This window comes from Sciurus vulgaris (genome assembly GCF_902686455.1).
Source record: "Sciurus vulgaris genome assembly, chromosome: 1".
In the NCBI taxonomy this organism is placed as follows: domain Eukaryota; kingdom Metazoa; phylum Chordata; class Mammalia; order Rodentia; family Sciuridae; genus Sciurus; species Sciurus vulgaris.
Window position 1 is genome coordinate 80,425,186 of NC_136461.1, and position 25,700 is coordinate 80,450,885.

At 36.3% G+C, this 25,700-nt stretch overlaps 1 protein-coding gene and 1 pseudogene across 17 annotated transcripts in view; one reads left to right on the plus strand and one right to left on the minus strand.

Moving 5' to 3' along the window:
- The window catches only part of EVI5 (ecotropic viral integration site 5), a 263,393-nt gene that overhangs the window by 179,672 nt on the left and 58,021 nt on the right, over positions 1–25,700 (minus strand). For 15 of the 16 annotated variants that reach the window (XM_079146326.1, XM_079146338.1, XM_079146331.1 and 12 more), the window contains one exon: positions 21,259–21,488. In XM_079146326.1, the coding sequence (XP_079002452.1) occupies positions 21,259–21,488 (230 nt within the window). Of the gene's footprint in view, positions 1–9,151; positions 10,165–10,246; positions 12,525–21,258; positions 21,489–25,700 lie in introns of those variants that run through there. The other variant, XM_079146328.1, reaches the window with a different exon arrangement.
- Positions 5,829–9,145, plus strand: LOC306668647 (integrin beta-1-binding protein 1-like; annotated as a pseudogene). Its single transcript has one exon. The product of its transcript is annotated as an integrin beta-1-binding protein 1-like (transcript).

Genomic DNA, 25,700 nt, shown 5'->3' on the forward strand with positions numbered 1-25,700 from the left:
AGATCTGCACTGCTAGAGGGGAAGATACATGAACAACATGAAAAAACAAGGGAAGAAAATGATCCAAACAAACCTAGATTCCATATTAATAGAATCCAATGACAGTATGTTCGAAGAAATGTCAGAAAAGGACTTCAGATTGTACATGATTAAGATGATTCGAGAAGCAAAGCATGAGATAAGAGAGCAATTGCAGGCAATGAATGATAATACCAATAAGCTGACAGAGCAACTGCAGGAAGCAAAAGATCATTTCAACAAAGAGGTAGAGATTCTCAAAAAAAAAAAAAAAAAAAAAAAAACCAAACAAACAAAAATCCTTGAAATGAAGGAAACAATAAACCAAATAAAAAACTCAATGGAAAGCATCACCAAAAGACTAACCATTTGGAAGACAGAACCTCAGACAATGAAGACAAAATATTTAATCTTGAAAATAAAGTTGCCCAAACAGAGAAGATGGTAAGAAATCATGAACAGAATCTCCAAGAACTACGGGACATCATGAAAAGACCAAATTTAAGAATTACTGGGATTGAGGAAGGCACAGAGATACAAACCAAAGGAATGAACAACCTATTCAATGAAATAATATCAGAAAATTTCCCAAACCTGAAGAATGAAATGGAAAATCAAATACAAGAGGCTTACCAAACACCAAATGCACAGAATCACAACAGATCCACATCAAGGCACATTATAATGAAAATGCCTAACATTCAAAATAAAGACAGGATTTTGAAGGCTGCGAGAGAAAAGCATCAGATTACATATAGGGGGAGACCAATACGGATAGCAGCAGACTTCTCAACCCAGACTCTAAAAGCTAGAAGGACCTGGAACAACATATTTCAAGCTCTGAAAGAACATGGTTGCCAACCAAGAATCCTATACCCAGCAAAACTAACCTTCAGATTTGAAGATGAAATAAAATCCTTCCATGATACACAAAAGTTAAAAGAATTTACAAATAGAAAGCCTGCGCTACAGAATGTTCTCAACAAAATATTCCATGAGGAGGAAATGAAAAACAACAATGGAGGTCAGCAAAGGGAGGAACTACCTTAAAGAAAAACCACTCAAAGGAGAAACCAAGCCAAATTAAAAACCAAAAAGAAGCCAAATGACTGGAAATACAAATAATAGCTCAATAATAACCCTGAACATTAATGGCCTAAACTCATCAATCAAAAGACATAGACTGGCAGAATGGATTAAGACAGACAGACACAACAAGATGCTGCCTGCAAGAGACTCATCTCATAGAAAAAGACATCTACAGACTAAAGGTGAAAGGATGGGAAAAAACCTACCATGCATATGGACTCAGTAAAAAAGCAGGGGTTTCCATCCTTATATCAGATAAAGTGAACTTCAAGCCAAAGTTAGTCAGAAGGAATAAAGAAGGACATTTCATACTGCATAAGGGAACCATAAATGAGGAAGACATAACGATAGTAAATATTTATGCCCCAAACAATGGTGCATCCGTGTACATCAAACAAATACTTCTCAATTTCAGGAATCAAATAGACCACAACACAATAATTCTGGGTGACTTTAATGCACCACTGTCACCACTAGACAGATCTTCCAAACAAAAACCAACCAAAGAAACCATAGAAATCAATGACAATCAATAACCTAGACTTAATAGACACAGAATATTCCATCCATCAATGTGCAGACTCACTTTCTTCTCAGCAGCACATGGAACCTTCTCGAAAATAGACTATATGTTATGCCACAAAGCAGTCCTTAGGAAATGCAAAAAAATAGAGATACTGCCTTGTGTTCTATCAGATCATAATGGACTGAGAATAGAAATAAATAACAAAATAAAAGACAGAAATTACTCCAACACCTGGAGACTAAATAATATGCTATTGAATGAAACATGGATTACAGAAAACATCAGGGAGGAGATAAAAATATTCTTAGAGGTCAATGAGAATGAGGATACAACATATCAAAATCTCTGGAAAGCCATACTAAGAGGAAAATTCATTGCCTGGAGCGCATTCCAGAACAATGAAAAGTCAACAACTAAATGACCTAACATTACAGCTGAAAGCCCTAGAAAAAGAGAAACAGAATAACAGCAAAAGTAGTAGAAGACAGGAAATAAGTAAAATCAGCTGAAATCAATAAAATTGAAACAAACAATTCAAAAAATTGACAAAACAAAAAGTTGGTTCTTTGAAAGAGTAAACAAAATAGACAAACACTTAGCCACACTAACAAACAGAAGGAGAGAGAAAACTCAAATTACTAAAATTTGTGATGAAAAAGGAAATATCATGACAGACACCACTGAGATACATAACATAATGATAAGCTACTTTGAAAATCTGTATTCCAACAAAATAGAAAGTACCGAAGACATTGACAAATTTCTAGAGACATATGCTCCTCCCAAACTGAACCAGGAGGACATACACAATTTAAACAGATCAATATCAAGCAATGAAATAGAAGAAGCCATTAAAAACCTACCATCCAAGAAAAGCCCAGGACCAGATGGATTCTCAGCTGAGTTCTACAAGACCCTCAAAGAAGAACTCATTCCAATACTTCTCAAAGTATTCCAGGAACCAGAAATGGAGGGTACCCTACCAAACTCATTCTATTATATTAATCACCCTCACACCCAAACCAGGAAAAGACACATCAAGGAAAGAAAATTTTAAACCAATATTCTTGATGAATATAGATGCAAAGATCCTTAACAAAATATTGGCAAACTGTATCCAAAAACATATTAAGAAAATCATGCACCATGATCAAGGTGGGTTCATCCCTGGAATGCAAGGATGGTTTAACATCCGTAAATCAATAAACGTAATCGATCATGTCAATAGACTTAAGGATAAGAATCATATGGTTATTTCAATTGACGCAGAAAAAGCGTTTGACAAAATACAACACCCCTTCATGCTCATAACACTAGAAAAAATAAGGATAGTAGGAACATACCTGAACATTGTAATGGCTATTTATGCTAAGTCCATGGCCAACATCATTCTAAATGGAGAAAAACTGAAACCATTCCCTTTAAAAATGGGAACAAGACAGGGATGTCCTCTTTCACCACTTCTATTCAACATCATCCTCGAAACTCTAGCCAGAGCAATTAGGCAGACTAAAGAAATTAAAGGGATATGAATAGAAAAAGAGGAACTTAAGCTGTCACTATTTGCGGATGACATGATTCTCTATTTAGAGGATCCAAAAAACTCCTCCAGAAAACTTCTAGATCTCATCAATGAATTCAGCAAAATAGTAGGCTATAAAATCAACACGCGTAAATCTAAAGCATTTTTATACGCAAGCGACAAAACAGCTGAAACAGCTGAAAGGGAAATGAGGAAAACAACTCCATTTGCAATAGCCTCAAAAAACAAAACAAAAAAAACTTGGGAATCAATCTAACCAAAGAGGTAAAATATCTCTACAATGAAAACTATAAAACACTGAAGAAAGAAATTGAGGAAGACCTTAGAAGATGGGAAGATCTCCCATGTTCTTGGATAGGCAGAATTAATATTGTCAAAATGGCCATACTACCAAAAGTGCTATACAGATTCAATGCAATCCCAATTAAAATCCCAATGATGTACCTTACAGAAATAGAGCAAGCAATCATGAAATTCATCTGGAAGAATAAGAAACCCAGAATAGCTAAAGCAATCCTTAGCAGGAAGAATGACAGGGAATATCGCAATACCAGAACTTCAACTATACTACAAAGCAACAGTAACAAAAATGGCATGGTATTGGCACCAAAATAGACAGGTAGATCAATGGTACAGAATAGAGGACACAGACACAAATCCAAATAAATACAATTTTCTCATACTAGACAAAGGTGCCAAAAATATGCAATGCAGAAAAGATAGCCTCTTCAACAAATGGTGCTGGGAAAACTGGAAATTCATATACAACACAATGAAACTAAACCCCTATCTCTCACCCTGCACAAAAATCAACTCACAATGGATCAAGGACCTTGAAATCAGACCAGAGACCATGAATCTTATGGAAGAAAAAGTAGGTCCAAATCTTCACCTTGTTGGCTTAGGATCAGACTTCCTTAACAGGACTCCCATAGCACAAGAAATAAAAGCAAGAATCAACAACTGGGATAGATTCAAACTAAAAAGCTTTCTCTCGGCGAAGGAAACTATCAGCAATGCGAACAGAGAGCCTACAGAGTGGGAGAATATCTTTGCCACTCGTACTTCAAATAGAGCGCTAATTTCCAGAATCTATAAAGAACTCAAAAAACTCTACACCAAGAATACGAATAACCCAATCAACAAATGGGCTAAGAATATGAACAGACACTTCACAGAAGAAGATATACAAGCAATCGACAGATATATGAAAAAATGTTCAACATCTTTAGTAATAAGAGAAATGCAAATCAAAACTACCCTAAGATTCCATCTCATCCCAATTAGAATGGCAATTATCAAGAACACAAGCAACAATAGGCTTTGGAGAGGATGTGGGGAAAAAGGTACACTCATACATTGCTGGTGGGACTGCAAATTAGTGCAGCCACTCTGGAAAGCAGTGTGGAGATTCCTTAGAAAACTTGGAATGGACCTACCATTTGACCCAGCTATCCCACTCCAAGGCCTATACCCAAAGGACTTAAAATCAGCACACTACAGAGATACAGCCACATCAATGTTCATAGCGGCTCAATTCACAATAGCCAGACTATGGAACCAACCTAGATGCCCTTCAATTGATGAATGGATAAAGAAACTGTGGTATATATATATACAATGGAATATTACTCAGCTATAAAGAATAATAAAATCATGGCATTTGCAGGCAAATGGAAAATTGGAGAATATCATGCTAAGTGAGATAAGCCAATCTCAAAAAAACCAAAAGTCGAATGATCTCGCTGATAAGCAGATGATGACACATAATGGAGGGTGGGAGTGGGGCAAGAATGGAGGAAGGAGGGACTGTATAGAGGGAAAAGAGGTGTGGGGGGGGGAAGGAAAAAATAACAATGAATCAAACAGCATTACCCTATGTAAATGTATGATTACACAAATGGTATGCTGTTACTCCATGTACAAACAGAAACAACATGTATCTGATTTGTTTACAATAAAAATAATTTAAATTTTAAAAAAAAGAAAAAGTCCTAAGAGAACATTTTGCAGATGTACTACTGAATTCATGTTATCAAGTCTCTTTCCAATGAACTACCAGTTATATGTCACATGACAGTTTGATTAAAGAATGCAGTGAATATACCATGTGGGCCCATATGATTATATAATGGAGCTGAAAAATCACTAACACATAGTGATGGCTACATCTCAACATAGCATAACATATTATTCACATTTGTGGTGATGCTGTTAAAGAAAAAAAACATACTGTGCTGTGTTGTAAAAAAGTATGGCACATAGAATTATGTACAGTATGTAATACTTTTAATGAACTGTTACTGGTTTATGTATTGACATTCCACTTTTTATCATGAGACTGTACTCCTACTTACTAAAAAAGAAAGTTAGCCAAGATATCAGAGGTTGGAGTTCTATTAAATAGGGAACACATAACCCTCAGTGCCCTAAAAACTCCAAGTATCTCTTAAAATGGCTCCAGATCTAAAGGCAGTCATTCAAAATGGTAACAGCTGTACACTGGCTGAGGCGAGAGTGCTAAGGCAGCATGAGTTGAACTTTCAAATAATATCAAAGATGAAGAAAGTCTAGTATTAGTTGCTTCCAGAAGCTTAGTAGACTTGGTGGGGATAAAGTATTACAAGTCCCTAATGGATAGGGCTGAGGAGTAAGCTGAGAATGAAGGAATTTTCCAACATAGAGAGTAGTTCAGATCTTATCTCAGGAGAGATGAGCTTCAGTGTATTTTTGCCTCTGAGAATCAAACCTTTTCACCAAGGTGCTGCCTATTTAAGGAAAATAGTAGAGTGCATACTTCATGATAAACACATGAGAAATAAGCATAGTTAAGTGTATGAAAAATACACATGATAAAGATGCAAGAAAAAGTCTCTCCAATCTACAATATATAATTGAAATCGTAAAAGAGGAACGCTGGGGGCGGGGCCTGGCGGACGTCGGCAGGAGGGCTGGAAAAGCTGGCGCTGGAATTAGAACTGGAGGAGCCGCGCAGTGCGGATGGCTGGATGCTCCAATTCCAACTCCCTGCAAGGCGCAGGCAGCCTGGGGATGGGCCCGAGGCTGCAAGGCGCACTGCTCCTCTGAAAGGACTTGACCACATCAGAATGAAAAGAAGCTGCTGTGCAGACTGCTCTCTGTGGGGCCTGTGAAGACCATAAAGTATTGTTCAATTCCATAATCTGCTCTCGATCACACTATGGTGAAAAATGTTTCGGAAAGGCAAAAAGCAACACAGTAGTAGCAGTTCCCAAAGCAGTGAAATCAGTACTAAGAGCAATTCTGTAGATTCTAGCCTGGGGAGCCTGTCCCAATCCAACACTGTGGCCAGCCTCAATAAGGACTCCACCAAAAGCTCAGGACAAAGCAACAATAACTTAGATACCTGTACAGAATTCCGAATGAAGTCTGTTGGTGCCATTGAGAAGCTGAAACTATCTGAGGGAAAAGGCCTGGAAGGACCCCTAGATTTGATAAATTATATAGATGTTGTCCAGCAAGATTGAAAGTTGCCTTTTGTACCTCTGGAGGAAGAATTTATTATGGGAGTTTCTAAGTTTGGGATAAAAGTATCACCTTCAGACAGGTATGCTCTGTACTTAATCATCCGGATGGTAAGTTACTATGATGGCCTGGGGATAGGAAAAAGCTTACTGGCCCTTAAGATCACAGATGCAAGCAATGAAAAGTACAGCCTGTGGGTTTATCAGTGCCACTGCCTGGAATAAGCACAGGCAAACTGCAAAGTTTTATCCACTGCATTCGACAACACTGTGTTAACCTCTGAGAAATCCTGAACTCTGTACTCACATGGAAGCCAACCTCATGAGTCCACCTATCTTCTAAATCATCTGCTTTCAGTCTGCAATGCTTAACTATTGTAGAAGATGAGGTGGTGCCCTGCTCCAACTTCCTGAAGTGCATTGTCTACACTACTGATCATTTGTTTTTGTATTAAAATGTGTCATATTAAACAGTGAGTTAACTCTCAAAAAAATTTATATATATATACACACACATATGAGAAAAAGAAAAAGAATGGGGTTTCTTTGGAGTATACGTGGTTTGAAATACTTTGGGGATATCTATATAATAAATGAGCACAGCAATTAAAAAGACAAGTCTAAAGTTCAGAATGAAGGTGGAGATTACAAATAGAAATTTGGTGACTATTTGTGAACAGCTGATATTAAACTTTTTGAATATGATACTGTATTGGTAAAATTTTTCCTATGTATACCACAGCAGGAGACTACAGGAACTAGTCACCATCTCAGTTGGTAATTTTCATGCTACCAAGAGAATTTATAAAGTGCTAAGGAAGAAAAAAGCTATATGAGAAAACATATACTATATGAAAAATTAAATACACTAGTACTTAAGCAAAAAGTCTTATATAATATAGGGGCAATTTTTTAAGCATGAGATTTGAACATTTCTTATAATGTAACACCAAAGAAATAGGATATGAATATGTGGGGAGAAAGACAACAACTTGTCAGCTAAAAGATTGGCAAGTAAGTAACAAGAGACTTGTTTTAGTCCAATATGGGCTGCTACAACACATTACCTTAGACTGGGTAATTTATAAACAACAGAAATTCATTGCTCACAGTTCTAGAGGCTGAAAAGTCAAAAATCAAGGCACCAATAGATCTGGTGTCTGATAAGGCCCTATTCCTTACTAATGGTACATTCTGTATGTCCTCACATGGCAGAAAGACCAAAAGGACGCCCTAAAACCTTGTAAAGGCATTAATCCCATTCCTGAGAGTAGTTTCTCAAAGGTCCCACCCTTTAATATCACATTTGGGATTAAATTTCAATACATGAATTTTGAAGGGACACAAACATTCATATCATAGCAAAACTACATGCCTGACTCACACAGTGGTCACACTCTTTCGTATCAACATCAAGCACAAATTTGTGTCTCAGATCAACAGAAATTAGAGAAGGATAAATAAGAAAAAACACAGGAATTAGCACAAGAAACAACTCCGAGACAACACAAAAGACAGGTGCCAAAATGACCTGGATTTTCCAGTTCTGAAAAACACGTTTCTTATCCTGTTTTGTTTCTTTCAGACGACAGCTCAGAGAAAGTGAACATATAACAAACCTCTGATCAGAAACTGATGGTTTGGAAATTACTTTATCCAGCTGATAAAAATTTAAACAATCTTCAGTGATATGAAAAAGAACAGAGTTCAAATGAAGATCTAAAGACTTTTCCCATGATTAAAAATACATTTTTTTTTTTTAACAGAGACTTGAAAATATCTACTTTGCTTGTAAACTTTTCCTTAATGTTGCTGGATGTTTTATGGAGAGTCCTAGGAAAACTGAGGTAATACTTTATCAGCAATATTATAAATATAAGATGAACTTTACATCATCTAGATCAGCCTAACAAGTCAATTTTGTAACTTTAAACGATCTAGGTAGTCATATTTAAAATTAATTTTAGTAATGTATTTCATAAAATATCATCAAAATGTCATTTCAACATGTAATCAAATTTTTTTAAATTAATGACATACTCACTTTTTCAACAGAATATTCAAACTCTGGGGTTCTCAGAGAGTAAACTATACACCAGAACAGAATAGTCACACTTTGGGTGCCCAACTACCACATTGGCTAGTGGCTACCATGCTGGATGATACAGATCTAGATGTTGGTAAACTACAAACATATTTAAAATTGACTTCAAAGACTCCTGCTGACCATACTTTAAAACCATAACATACATTTACTTTAAGAGAACTCTTTCCACTTCTTCATTATCATATCTTATCTTCCCAAAATAAGCTAAAAAGCAAAATCGAATTCCAAATAACAGAAAGTAAAAGGAAACAAATACAGTTGCAATGTCAAACAGTTAATCAACACAAATAATAACCTGTTCAAAATTTAAGTAGCAGCACTTCCCTTCTGAATTAAAATGCATTGCTATTATACTTGAAACTTACCTCCTTAAATTCATCTCTGCCAATGCCTTTGTATTTTTAAAATGAGAAAGAAAACACATTTAACACACGGGGGAAAAGGTTGTCTTATTTCAACTTTAACTCTATCAATTATTAACTTTCTTCAAACTGATCTTTGACATCACATTGAACCATTTCTTCACATCTTTCCAGGGTTACCACACATGCACTTGTTTTTAAAATGTAATAGCTGCAATAAAACTGTGGGAATAAAAAGTTTCTATATAGAATCTGATATTTTCATGTTTCTTAAATTTTAGTTTTCTAAAATAGGGCCATTTTTGTATCTCCTGAATTAAAAATAGTTAAATAACATAATCATAGTCTCATTTACATTTGAGGAAGGAAAAAATAAATACTAATAAAAACATCTACACTTGTGTTATAAGCAGTAACCGTGCCTCGTAATTTTTACTTTAGTTATGTAACTTACACATCTTTATCACAAACCACAGAAGTGGCCAGAGAAATTTTAAATTATTATTCTTACAATTATCTGCCAGACGTAATACTACTAATAATAATAGTAGGACAGGTAGTAGGACAGAACAAGAAGAAAGCTAGATCTTAGTATGGTGTCATTTTACTTCATTTTTTTAATTAAAATTAGATGAACACATCTTTCCACTAGTACTGTTCACCTAAAGATAAACAAGATATCACAACATTCATCCTTTACCATAAATTCTTCCCATGAATTTTGGGCTTTTAATGATTTAAAACGTTATACACACAATACACATACACACGACTTAGGATTTAAACACAAAAATGTTGAATTTTTTTAATACTTTACACAAGAACAAAGGGTTACAATATTTTCCTTTTATTTCTTCAAAATCTTTTTTTGGGGAGGGGAGGCGACTGGGGATTGAACCCAGGCCTTGTGCCTGTAAACATACACTCTACCTCTGAACTACATCCCAGTCCCAAAATCTCTTTTCTGAACATTTTTAAACAATTCCAGTAATTTTTCCTCAAATTTTTAAACACATCTGGTATGCAGGGGTAAATTATGATCTGCTTGGGAACAAATTCACCACTAACCCATACTTTGCTTTCAACAATCTTTAACACAGTACTTTGTATAATTAATTGGACAGTTTTCTGATCACAACCATAAAGATAAATCCAAACATGATCACTTACAAACTGAGTGTCAGAAGTTATATTTTATGCAAACTAATTCACCCATCTCAAAATCAACTCAAAACTTACAAATCCTTCACAGTCTTTAGCAATATCTGTAAGTGCCTGACTTTGCTAGTCCTGCCCCCGCTTCACATTCCACTACTTTTTTCCACCCTGTACCTCCTTTTGCTCTCCTTAAAGGTCCCTGCCAATTTCTTTTCTCTGGTGACCTTCTTTTCTCTGGTGACCTTTATGCTCACAAAAGCCTTCACACAACCTAACACTCCACTCTGCTCTTTCAAGATTCTCTTCCAATTTCATCTTACCCAAGAAACTTTGCCAATTTAACATATCATGTTAGAAGACTATCTCTTTCCCAAACCTCTAACGAAACTTTTGCTCGAAATTCTTTCAAGTGTAGAAAGCAAAGGGATAAAAAGTTAAAACCAATACACACACACACATTGAAACCAGGTAGTTAATTATGTGGCATACCCAGCTTACTAATTTACCATCAAATGCTGAAAGCCCAGGAAAACCCTTTAAAAGAATTCCTTGGAAATGATCATCTGAACAAAGCAATTTCTATCATCAGGTTTGCAGGGTTGATATTAGACCGTCTTTTATGTGACTCAATTAGACCAGGTTCAAAATCCCCAGTTTTTAAACTCTGTTTTGTCACTATTTTCTGTCTTCAACTCAACAGGAAGGTACCAAACCTGAGCACAGTTCCATTTTAAGCAAAAATTTAACAGTGAATTTTTTAAGCTGAGCAGAGAACATATTTACATATGGTGTTAACTCCTAAACTTAATTGTCAAATAATATAAATCGACTTTTCTAATGTTATTCAGAATTCCCACCCATGCCAAAGGGAAACATAAAACTTCTTAAGTTCATTCTTGCCATGATAAAGTAACAGAGATTGGATTTGCCCTATTACCTAAAACAAGCAAACAATAATGGACAAAATATATGAAAACGATGGTTTTCAAGACTGTGGATAATAGGCAACAATGGAGTAACTAACTCTGTGAATACCATCGTACCTACCTTGAGAAAGTTTCTGGATCCTGACACACGAAGGGGAAAATTCAAAACAGCACCTAATAAACTCCCTGAATTGAGGAGACGGAGCTAAGAGTCATCCTAAGTCAGATAAGCCACACTTCAGGTACTCAATTACAGTTAGACCAAAGTAGCTAGAGTTCACATGACAAGAGTATCAAAGGAAAGAACTACACAGCAATCGTCAGAGACTGACAGAGCATCTCTACCAAGTATTCAGCTGAAACTGAACAGTACACTCATGTAAGAAAACTACCCAAAGGAAGAGAAGAACCATGAGAAAAGATTAGCTGTAACTGTGGTCACTTTCACACAGGGTTGGCAACAAAACCTGTTTCAAGCCTGACTTGAAAATCTCCTGTTTCAAGCCACAATGGGCAGAGTACACAAAAGGGTAGAAGGGTAGAGGGGTTAACACTCCTACAAGTTAACTACTCCTAGAGTAGTCCTGTACACTACTCTAGAGCAAATGCTTTCCAAGTCATTTAACTGCATTTAAGAATACCTGCAGGAAAATACTCAAACACAATAAGGTAAAATGCACAATGTCAGCCATCCAATAAAAAATTATTAGGCTTGCAAAGAAACACATGTAACTGCATTACTATACTTATAGCAGTACAATTCACAATAGTCAAACTATGGAACCAGCCTGGGTGTCCATGAACCACCAAACAGATAAAGAAAATGGGGTATACATTACCCAGTGGAGTTTTAGCATGCTGAAAAGAAAAATCAAATTATGTCCTTTGCAGGAAAATGGATGGAATTTGAGAACATTATATTAAGCAATATAAATCAAACTCAGAAGGTCAAGGATCATTATGTTTAATATGTGGAAAGTAAAAAGGAGGGAAGGGAAAAAAAAAAGAAAGAAAGGTAGTGGGGGTTCCTCATGAAAATCAAAGGGAGATCAGTAGAATAGAGAAACGGGATCTAGCTGAGGAGGTAGGATGGGAAAAAAGAAAAAAAAAAAGACATATAATCAATAATGAGGAGAGTAATCAATGAATCAAGAGCAAACCAGTACTGATTCAAATGCGAGAATTAACTAGGCATAGTGGTGCATGCCTGTAATCCCAGCAACTCAGGAGGCTAAGGCAAAAAGACTGCAACCTTGAGGCCAGTCTCAGCAATTCAAATTTTAAAAATAAATAAATAAATAAACAAACAAAGGGCTAGGGATATAGATCAGTGGTAAAGTAGAATTGAAGAAAAAGAGAAGTTTAATATAGACATTAAAAAAAACCACTAAGCTCCCACTTCTAGATATAAAACTGTAATGTGAGAGATCAAAAAGGCACTGTGGATGAGTTTAAGAGTAAATTAGATACGGCAAAAGACAATACTGTGAATTTAAATACAGTGGCTTTCTAAGAAATGAGCACATCAACAAGCTGTGAAAAAACTTCAAATAGCCCAATATTTATGTAATTAGTCTTCGAGGAAGTGTAGAAAGGGATGAAAAAATTTTTGAAGAGAAAATGACCACAAAATTTCCATATCTGAAGAAAACTATAACTGTATAAGAACTCTAACAAACTTCAAATGTGAAAAACATGAAGAAAATGACAATAGGACAACTCAGAATTAAATTGCTTAAAACCAGTGATAAATAGACAGGTAGATCAATGGTACAGAATAGAGGACACAGACACAAACCCAAATAAATACAATTTTCTCATACTAGACAAAGGTGCCAAAAATATGCAATGCAGAAAAGATAGCCTCTTCAACAAATGGTGCTGGGAAAACTGGAAATTCATATACAACACAATGAAACTAAACCCCTATCTCTCACCCTGCACAAAAATCAACCCACAATGGATCAAGGACCTCGGAATCAGACCAGAGACCTTGCATCTTATAGAAGAAAAAGTAGGTCCAAATCTTTACCTTGTTGGCTTAGGATCAGACTTCCTTAACAGGACTCCCATAGCACAAGAAATAAAAGGAAGAATCAACAACTGGGATAGATTCAAACTAAATAGCTTTCTCTCAGCAAAGGAAACCATCAGCAATGCGAAGAGAGAGCCTACAGAGTGGGAAAATATCTTTGCCACTCATACTTCAGATAGAGCGCTAATTTCCAGAATCTATAAAGAACTCAAAAAACTCTACACCAAGAATACAAATAACCCAATCAACAAATGGGCTAAGGATATGAACAGATGCTTCACAGAAGAAGATCTACAAGCAATCAACAGATATATGAAAAACTGTTCAACATCTCTAGTAATAAGAGAAATACAAATCAAAACTACACTAAGATTCCATCTCATCCCAATTAGAATGGCGATTATCAAGAATACAAGCAACAATAGGTGTTGGCGAGGATGTGGGGAAAAAGGTACACTCATACATTGCTGGTGGGACTGCAAATTAGTGCAGCCACTCTGGAAAGCAGTGTGGAGATTCCTTAGAAAACTTGGAATGGACCTACCATTTGACCCAGCTATCCCACTCCAAGGCCTATACCCAAAGGACTTAAAATCAGCACACTACAGAGATACAGCCACATCAATGTTCATAGCGGCTCAATTAACAATAGCCAGACTATGGAACCAACCTAGATGCCCTTCAATTGATGAATGGATAAAGAAACTGTGGTATATGTATACAATGGAATATTACTCAGCTATAAAGAATAATAAAATTATGGCATTTGCAGGCAAATGGATGAAATTGGAGAATATCATGTTAAGTGAGATAAGCCAATCTCAAAAATCCAAAAGAGGAATGATCTCACTGATAAGCGGATGATGACACTTATTGGGGGATGGGAAGGGGACAAGAATGGAGGAAGGAGGGACTGTATAGAGGGAAAAGAGAGGTGGGAGGGGTGGGGGGGAAGGAAAAAATAATGGAATGAATCAAACATCATTACTCTATGTGAATATATAAATATGCAAATGGTATGCTGTTACTCCATGTACAAACTGAAACAACATGTATCCCATTTGTTTACAATAAAAATAAATTAAAAAAAAAAAAAAAACAGTGATAGGGCTGGTTTGTGGTCAATGGTAGAGCGCTTGCCTGGCATGTGTGAGATACCGAGTTCAATTCTCAGCACCACATTAAATAAATAAAACAAAGGTCAATCAACAACTAAAAAACAAACAAACAAAAAAATCTTTAAAAAAAAAAGTGAAAAAGCAGAGAAAAAGACTTAACAAAAACAAAGACAAGGAACAAACTGGATTTCTTATTGAAAACAATGCAAGAGAGAAATCAAGGAAAGAACATGATAAAAACTGTCTGTAATACAAAGCCATCTCCCGCCCCTTCCATTGCACCACAACCTAACTTGCCAGTCCGAAAGTTGCTCTGCCCGCCCCTTACATTGCAGAAATTTCCGGCCTAAGCTACAGCCATTTCCTGCTTCCCAGGTTACATCCCAGCTTGTCAGTCTGAACATGCTAGCTAGCTACTGGTTCATCAGTCAGCTTGCAAGTACTCTCCTCCACTATTGGTTCCTTCCAGCCCGGGAGATTCCAATATCTCTGGGAGAAGCGTCCACACCATCTTTCTCTTTCCCTTCTTTTCCAACCCCGGAGCAGACGCGCTTCTCGTGGCATAATAAAGTCTCTTGCGTGAGGTCCTGTGTCCGTTGTGGATTTCTGGGAGCTATAGTTGAGCCGCAACTGAGACCGAGCAAACGGAGCGCCAGTTCCGTAGGAAGGGCTGGAGCCGCCACGGGTCCCCAGCTGAGCTGCATTTTTCCTTACACTATCAACCTAAAATTCTGTTCTCAGAGATAATAAGTATCTTTTAACTTTCTCAAGCATACAAGAGCTAAATAATTCATCACCATAACCTGACACTAAATGAAATGCTAAAGGAAGTCCTTCACACAAAAGGAAAGCAACATCAGATAGAAACATGGATCCACAGAAAGTAGCAGGGGGTCACACACCTGTAATTCTAGCAACTTGGGTGGCTGAGGCAGGAGGAACACGAGTTGAGGCCAGTTTCAGAAATGTAGTGAGGCCCTTTCTCAAAATATAAAATAAAAAGGGCTGGGAATGTAGCTCAGTGATAAGAGCACCCAGTGTTCAATCCCCAGTACAAAAAAAAAAGAGGGGAGAAAGCACCAAAAATGGTAACTACACAGACATAAATACATGAGTTTTTTTTTTTTAACCTCAATTTCATTTAAAAGATAACTGTTGAAGCAAAAATATTACGATATGGGAATTATAACATATAAAAGTATAAAAACTAGCACAGAGGATTGTAAATGCAAGTGTATTATTCTAAGGTTCTTAACACTCCATGTGAAACTGTATAATATCCTTTGAAAGTAGAATAATAAGTAAAAGGTGTTTACTATGAACCTTAATGGAACCACTAAAACAGTTTACAGTTCATAATTCAACAAAGGAGATCAAAGAGAATCATAAAAAATATTGAACTAAGTCTTAAGAAGGCTGAACAGATTCAAGGAAAAAATGACAGAAAACAAGAAGATAACAGATTTAAATATAAGCATATTCATAATCGCATTAAATGTAAGTGGTCTATTTTCCTCAATATCAAAGTGAAAGAAGCCAGTCACCTATTATATGACTCTGAAATGCCCAGAATAGGTAAATACACAAAAACAGAAAGTAAATTAGTAGTTGGAAATAGAGACTAATGGGAACACAGTTTTTTTTTTGGACTGATGAAAATGTTCTGAAACCGGACAGTGTAATAGTTTTACAACTGTGTGAATATACTTGAATAAATTTAAAATAAAAACACAAAAGAAGAAACTAATAAAAATGTATGTATGTCTTTACAGTTCCATCTCTGCAAGATTATACTTCTTGTCTCACTCAAACGTTTGGCTCTATGATTAGATTTAGTCATAAAATGTAAAGTAGAAGTTATACATATCAGTCACTCCCTGGGTACTTCAACTATTTATCTTTCTAAGTCCAGTTTACCATGAATAGCACCTGGGTTCTCACCTGTACCTTGAGATGAATGTGAATGTGAACAAGAACTAAAATTTAGTTAATTTTTTTTAAAAAAGCAAAATATCTAAAGAGCCCAATCAAAAGGCAAGGACTGGGCTCGGGTTGTGGCTCAGTGGTGGAGCACTTGCCTCGCATGTGTGAGGCACTGGGTTTAGTTCTCAGCACCACATATACATGAATGAGTAAAGTGAAGGTCTATCAACATCTAAAAAATATTTAACAAAAAATTTTTTAAAAAGGGCAAGGATTGTCAGATTGTATTTTCAAAAAAGACAAACAGGTTGAGGATATAGCTCAATGGAGGAGCGCTTACCTATAAGTTAAGCCTTGGGTTAGATCCACAGCAACACACACATACACAGAATAAAAAAAGAAGATAGGAAAAAATAAAATGTCAAAACTATTCCAAAAAAGTTAGTGACTACATTAAAGAGATTGAGTAGATTTCCAAGCAAACAATATTAACAATTAACAGAGATAAAGGTCATAAGGAGATCAGAAGAATCCTAAATGTCTATACATCTAATAATGCAACTTCACATTACATAAAACAAAGATAGAATTTAAAGGAAAACAGACAAATATACAATTATAGCTGGAAATTCTAACACTTCCCTCTCAATATCTGACAAAACAAGTAAACAGAAAACCAGCAAAGGATATAGTAGATTTGAACAACACTATCAATCAACTTGAACCAACTGACATTTATAGAACATTTCAGTAAACAACAGCATTGAATACATATTCTTTTCAAATGCACATAGAACATTTACCAAGACAAGATCATATTTAGGGCCATAAAACAAATAATAAATTTGAAGAAACGTTGCTAAGGCGGGTTGAAGAGAAATTAGCACTAAACACCCATGTCAGAAGGATCACACAAACATCACAAGGTCACAAAACATTGCAATTAAAAGTCAAACACATTTCCAATCAACTACCATTTGAAGACAACTATTATAAAAATCAATTTCCTTCATTAACATAGATGCAAAATTCCAAAAAAACTGAGCAAATCAAATCAATATTTTATAAAGACATTATATTATATCCAAGTGTAATCTGTCCCAGGAATGCAAAATTAATTCAAAATCAATGTAACTTGCCACAATATCAGACTAAAAAGATGAAAATCATATGATCATTCCAATAGATTTGGAAAAAATTTTACAAAATTTAAACTCTCTTAATTCCCACCAAATAAGAAATAGAAATTTACTTAACCTGATAAAAGGCATATGCAAAAACCTACGATTAACATAATATGTAATGCTTTCCACCTTAAGATCAGCAAAACAAAGATGTCTGTTCACCATTACCACTCTAATTTATACCTGAGGATCTAAACTGTTGCAATAGGCAGAGAAAAAAAAGACAAAAGGTATCCAAAAGATGGAAAAGAAGTAAAAGTACTCTTATATTCACAGACAATATGTTCATATACACCAAAACAATTGAATGCAATCTTAAAAACAAAAATAAATACTCCTATCAGAACAACGAATATATAGTAAGGCTGCAGAATTCATGATAATATAAGAAAAAAGAATTACAGTTTTACATGCTAGCAATGAGCAGCTGAAAAATAAATTTTAAAAAATACCATGTACAAAAACTAATTGAGAAATATATTGTTTTGGGGGTAGAAGACAATATTAATGTCATTAGGAATTCAATGCAATTCCATCAAAAATTTCAACAGACATTTTCTAGAAATTAACAACTTGATTGTAAAATTTATATGGGAATGTCAAGAACCCAAAGCCAAAACAAAATAACAAGGTTGGAGAACTAATACTGTTTGATTTCAAGACTCAATATAGGGGCTGGGGTTGTAGCTCAGTGGTAGAGTCCTTGCCTAGCATGGGTGAGGCACTGTGTTCAATCCTCAGCATCACGTAAAAAATAAATAAATATAATAAAGGTATTGTGCCCACCTACAACCAAAAAGAAAAAAAAAATTTAAAAACAAAAGACTCAATATAAAGCTACAGCAATTAAGGTATTATAGTGTTGGCATTAAGAAACAGAAAGAGAGGAACAAAACAAAATGGAGTCCAAAAAGAGATTCTTATATTTACGGACAACTGTTATTTTTTTCATATTTTTTTTAGTTGTTGATGGATCTTTATTTTTTAATTTATTCATATGCAGTGCTGAGGATCGAAGTCAGTGCCTCACACATGCCAAGCAAGTGTTGTACCACTGAGCTACAGCCCCAGCCCTGGACAACTGATATTTGACCAAATTGTAACAGTAATTAAATAGAGAAAGGATAGTCTTTTTAACAAACAGTACAGGAAAAATCATGTTTGTGCACATTCAAAAACTGAACTTTCATCTAAACTTGCATTATATACAAAATTAACTCATACGGATCACAGAGTTAAATGTATAACCTAAAACTATAAAACTTCTTGGACTGGGCATGATGTTAGGCATCCATAGTTCCAGCTACTCTGGATGCTGAGGTAGAAGGACTGCTTGTGCCCAGGAGTTTGTGAACAGATTGAGCGTAACAAAATCCCATCTCTTTAAAAAATAATATTAAAACTTCCAGATGAAAACACAGAAGAGAACCTGCGTAATCCTGGGTCACCCAAATAAAACCTACAAAAGAACAGTTTAACATTGGGACTTCATCAAAATTTATAACTTCTCTCCAAAAGACACTTTTTTTTTCCCCCTAATGGTACTGAGAATTAAACCCAGGGCCTCACACATGCTATGCTCTTCCACTGATTTACACCTTCAGTCCTCTTTTGGTTTTGAGACAAGGTATTCCTAAATTTACCAGGTTGGCCTCAAACTTCTAATCCTCCTGCCTCAATCTGCAGAGTAACTGGGATTACTGCATGATGTGCACCACCACACATGGCTCAAAAGACACTTTTAAGAGATTGAAAAGCCACCAACTGGGAAAACAAGAGTTGAAAATCATGTAGTTGGTAAGGTATCTGTATCCCAAACATTAAAGAACTCTCAAAACACAATAATAAGAAAGCAAATAACCTAACTTTATTTTTGTTTTTCTGGTACTGGGTATTGAACCCAGAGGCACTCTACCATCGAGTTCATCCAAGGCCCTTTTATTTTTTAATTTTGAGACAGGGTTTCACTAATTTGCTGAGGTTGGTTTTGATTCGCAATTCTCTTGCCTCAGCCTCCCAAGTAGCTGGGATTACAGGCGTGAGCCACCAAGCAGGGATCACCATATTTTTACAATCAAAGATGATAAATCAAGTCAGGCACAGTGATTCACACCTTTAATCCCAGTGACTCAGGAGGCTGGCCAGAAGGATCGATCACAAATTCAGGTCAGCCTTGGAAACTCAGTGAGAACCAATTTCCAAACAAAAAGGGGTTGGTATGTAGCTCACTGATAAGAGTGCCATGAGTTGAACCTCCAGTGCCATAAAAAGAAAAAGAATGACACACAGATGGTAAATAAATACAGAAGATGTTCAACACTATGAATGTTGAATTAAAATCACATATTATCAATAACTATAAGAATGACTAAAATTAAAAAGAGTGACCAAATCAAGTGTTGGCAAGGATGTAGAGGAACTAAAAATTTCACAGACTTCTAATGGGATTATGAAAAGATAGAGACCCTCTGGAAAAGTTTGGAAGTGAAATACAACATCTACAATATAATCTAGCCATTCTACTCCTAGGTACTTGCCCAACAGAAGTGAAAAGCATACATCATACAAAGGCCTATCCACAAATGTTTATACCATTCACAGCAACAGATAAGTAAACTGTGATACAGCCACATAACTAGGCAAAAAAAATATAATAGGAAAAGGAGTGAACTATTAACACATGCTATAACATGACAACTTTCAAAATAATTCTGTTAAGTGAAAAAACCCATACAAAAGAGTACATACTGAATGATTCTATTTCTATAGTGGGACATGGAGGGGGAAATGATACAGATGTTTATTTTCTTCATTTTGGTGATATTTCACAGGTATATACCACTGTTGAAATTGTACCCAATTGTACATTTTATACATGTGTAATTTATTATGTCAATTATACACAAAAAAAAGCTGTTAAAAACGATCATTGTCAGACTAGAGTTGTGGCTTAGTGGTAGAGCGCTTGCCTAGCACGCATGAGGCAGTGGGTTCGATCCCTAACACCACACAAAAAAACTAACAAACAAAATAAAGGTATTGTGTCCATCTACAACTAAAAATATTTTTTAAAATGATCATTGTCATTATTCTTAAAGCCAGTGGCATTATATAACTTAGTCAAACACAAAAGGGAATTCTTTATATTCTTTTGTAGACAATGCCACCAAAGAGATTTTGATAATAACATAGTGAAAAAGTACAAAAGATCTAAAGTACACATTCCTAGCAAAGTAAACAACTATTTTATTTCATACTCATTATGAGAAAGGGATATATTGCCTTTCATGGCTACATTTATGAGAAGATTTCCCACTCTACACCACAAATCAGATATTCATACTGAATTAAACTGTTTTACACTTTAACCAAAGGGGGCTATGGAGAGAGTTTAAAATAAAAATGGTAAGGCTGTGGGTGTATATCAGGGGTAGAGTGCTTGTTTAGCATATTCGAGGCCCTGGGTGAGATCCTCAGTACCATCAAAGAAAAAAATTTTTAAATAAAATTCAGGAAGGATTTAGGGAATTTACTATATTTACTATAGGAAGAAAACAAACCTCTAAATATAACTGCACAGGAAGAAAAATTTAGTCTATTTAAGACCAACACTTCATCCAAGACTTAAATACTTTCTTGCTTAATCTGATAAAGAAGACAAAAATTAGAAAACAAACATTCTTAATATGAGTAAATATTTAAATTTTTTACTTTAGTTGGGTTTGTACTGACAACTGGAAAGACAACATCAAGCAACCTAACTCACCTATTTTGTTCCTCCAGTTTAGCCAGGAGTTCTAAGTCGTCTGGACTCAACTGTGATGGGGAAGATGGTGAAAGGGCTGGTGTTGACAGTGTGGTAGATGAGGATGTAGTATGTAATGAAGCAGATGGACTTGCCACCTGACTGGCCATCTGACTGACTGTATGCGAAACTGTGTTCTTCACCCATGAGAGAGTAGAACTCAGCTTTTCTGCAACCTTGTCTGTCGCCACCTAAGGATTTAAAAAAACAAAAGTTGCATAGATTTTAGTTTTATTGCATTTATTACTAAGAACATGACAATCCTGTTTTTGTTTTGTTTTTAAGTTTTGTTGTTGTTGTTGTTGTATTAGGGATCCAACCAAGGGCTTTAAACATGCGAGGCAAGCACAATCATGTTAAGTTCTATTTACTACCATTAGAATTCTCTCTCTGAGGGAGCTCCAAGATGGCGGTCTAGAGGGAGGCTGCGTTTCTTGTCGTTCCGCAATGCCGGATTCAAGCAGAGGATATCTGTTTCTCGGTGAGGCAGTTTTTGCTGCTTATCAATCCCCTGCTCTTCACCCCATTTGTCTACTGTGATCACCTGCAATCTGCCAGCATATCGACGCCTTTTTTGAGAGCAGATTGCTCACTGTCAGGCGTCTACTATCCGCCATTTGCCTGCCTCTCACCTCTCCATCACCTGCCTTAACCCCTATCCATCACTCAATGCTCGAGGTTCACCTCCTGATAGTCCGACAGCTACCAGCAGACTGACCGCAAACCGCCAGTGGAGAACCAGCTGCCTGCTGCTGCCTGGAAGTTCACTGTTACAGTGCCTGCAGGTTTGATTACACGTGGCTGCCGCCATTTTGAGACAACAGCCAGGCCCCGTAGGACCCTTGGCCAGACTGACTGAGTCCCGTCTCCAGGATCCCTCAGCCCGACCAATCACTCCCTGCCTCTGGGGCCCTCACATCGACTGACTGCTCCCTGCCGCCAGGACCCCCAGACCAACTGACTGAGCCCTATCACCGGGGACCCAGACCAACTGATTCCACCCGGCCTCCTGGATCCCACAACCACACCAAACACACCCGACCTCCAGGACCACTACCGGACCAACTGCATCCTGTCTCCAGGACCTCCAGCTAACCACATCCACCCCTGAGCTGCAGCTCCCCATTTGCGGACACATTTCGAAGCCAGAGCAGCCATCTTGGATAATCCTGGAAGCCGTAGCTCCGATCTTCGGGTGGGGCAAATCCCATCCTGAGACCCCTGCTGGAGGCTTGAAGCTCATTGTCAGGTACGTCTCATACATCAGGCTACTGAACACTGGAAGGTTTCATTACTATATGACTGTTATACAGTAGGTTTTCTTTTTTCTGCTTTTTAAAAAAAAAAAATTAAGTTTTTATTTCTTTCCATTTCTTGCTTTCTTTTCCTTCTGTTTACCTGTTCCCTCAGAGTTGCTTTCTCCCTTATTTACATGCTAACATCCGATTTCTTCTGATTACACTCTCACCCTTTCTATTTTCTAGAACTTCTGTATATTCTTTTATTATCCCATTAACAGCCATATTCTTCATCCCTCTGCATCCTCTTTGTCCTCCATTAGAAACTGCAGACATTATTATTGTAAACCTGTTTGTTTTACCAAAGATAACATTTGAACACATTCTGTTTATTATGACAATTTTGTCATTGTCCCCATAGGGGCTATTTGGTCTAGGATTGCATAGTGTCTGATTTGGGCACTGCTAATATTGATCTCCCCTTAAAGAAAGGATTTTGGAAACCTATAGGGCCACTATAAGCCTATAGGGGAAATCTGCAATACCCCAGATCTGCAGTGCTAGAGAGGAAGATACATGAACAACATGAAAAAACAAGGGAAGAAAATGATCCAAACAAATCTAGATTCTATAGTAATAGAATCCAATGACAGTATGTTAGAAGAAATGTCAGAAAAGGACTTCAGATTATACATGATTAAGAAGATTTGCGAAGCAAAGCATGAGATAAGAGAGCAATTGCAGGCAATGAATGGTAATACCAATGAGCTGAAAGAGCACCTGCAGGAAGCAAAAGATCATTTCAACAAAGAGATAGAGATTCTCAAAAAAAAAAACAAACGGAAATCCTTGAAATGAAGGAGAAAATAAACCAAATAAAAAACTCAATGGAAAGCATCACCAAAAGACTAGACCACTTGGAAGACAGAACCTCAGACAATGAAGACAAAATATTTAATCTTGAAAATAAAGTCGCCCAAACAAAGAAGATGGTAAAAAATCATGAACAGAATCTCCAAGAACTATGGGACATCATGAAAAGACCAAATTTAACAGTTATTGGGATTGAAGAAGGCACAGACATACAAACCAAAGGAACGAACAACCTATTCAATGAAATAATATCAGAAAATTTCCCAAACCTGAAGAATGAAATGGAAAATCAAATACAAGAGGCTTACAGAACACCAAATGCACAGAATCACAACAGATCCACATCAAGGCACATTATAATGAAAATGCCTAACTTTCAAAATAAAGATAGGATTTTGAAGGCCACAAGAGAAAAGCATCAGATTATATATAGGGGGAGACCAATACGGATAGGAGCAGATTTCTCAACCCAAACTCTAAAAGCTAGAAGGGCCTGGAACAACATATTTCAAGCTCTGAAAGAACATGGTTGCCAACCAAGAATCCTATATCCAGCAAAACTAACCTTCAGATTTGAAGATGAAATAAAATCCTTCCATGATACACAAAAGTTAAAAGAATTTACAAATAGAAAGCCTGCACTACAGAATGTTCAACAAAATATTCCATGAGGAGGAAATGAAAAACAACAATGTAGGTCAGCAAAGGGAGGAACTACCTTAGAGAAAAACCCTCAAAGGAGAAACCAAGCCAACTTAAAAACCAAAAATAAGCCAAATGACTGGGAATACAAATCATTTCTCAATAATAACCCTGAACGTTAATGGCCTAAACTCGTCAATCAAAAGACATAGACTGGCAGAATGGATTAAAAAGAAAGACCCAACAATATGTTGCCTGCAAGAGACTCATCTCATAGAAAAAGACATCCACAGACTAAAGGTAAAAGGATGGGAAAAAACCTACCCACGTACATGGACTCAGTAAAAAAGCGGAGGTTTCCATCCTTATATCAGATAAAGTGGACTTCAAGCCAAAGTTAGTCAGAAGGGATAAAGAAGGACATTTCATACTGCTTAAGGGAACCATAAATCAGGAAGACATAATGATAGTATATATTTATGCCCCAAACAATGGTGCATCCCTGTACATCAAACAAATCCTTCTCAATTTCAAGAATCACATAGAGCACAACACAATAATTCTGGGTGACTTTAATGCACCGCTGTCACCACTAGATAGATCTTCCAAACAAAATCCAACCAAAGAAACCATAGAACTCATAGAACACAATCAATAACTAGACTTAATAGACATATATAGAATATTCCATCCATCAACGAGCGGATACACTTTCTTCTCAGCAGCACATGGAACCTTCTCAAAAATAGACCATATGTTATGCCACAAAGCAGCCCTTAGGAAATGCAAAAAAATAGAGATACTGCCTTGTGTTCTATCAGATCATAATGGACTGAGAGTAGAAATCAATGACAAAGTAAAAAAAGGAAATTACTCCAACACTTGGAGATTAAATAATATGCTATTGAATGAAACATGGATAACAAAAAACATCAGGGAAGAGATTAAAAAATTCTTACAGGTCAATGAGAATGATGATACAACATATCAAAATCTCTGGGACACTATGAAAGCGGTACTAAGAGGAAAATTCACTGCATGGAGCGCATTCCAGAAAACAATGAAAAGTCAACAATTAAATGACCTAACATTACAGCTCAAAGCCCTAGAAAAAGAAGAACAGAATAACAGCAAAAGTAGTACAAGACAGGAAATAATTAAAATCAGAGCTGAAATCAACGAAATTGAAACAAAAGAAACTATTCAAAAAATTAACATAACAAAAAGTTGGTTCTTTGAGAAAGTAAACATAATAGATAAACCCTTAGCCACACTAACAAAGAGGAGAGAGAAGACTCAAATTACAAAAATACATAATGCAAAAGGAAATATCACGACACATACCACTGAGATACAGAACAAAATGACATGCTACTTTGAAAATCTGTATTCCAACAAAATAGAAAGTACCGAAGACATTGACAAATTTCTGAACCAGGAGGACATACACGATTTAAACAGAGCAATATCAAGCAATGAAATAGAAGAAGCCATTAAAAATCTACCATCCAAGAAAAGCCCAGGACCAGAAGGATTCTCAGTCGAGTTCTACATGACCTTCAAAGAAGAACTCATTCCACTACTTCTCAAAGTATTCCAGGAAATAGAAAAGGAGGGTACCCTACCAAACTCATTCTATGAAGCTAATAT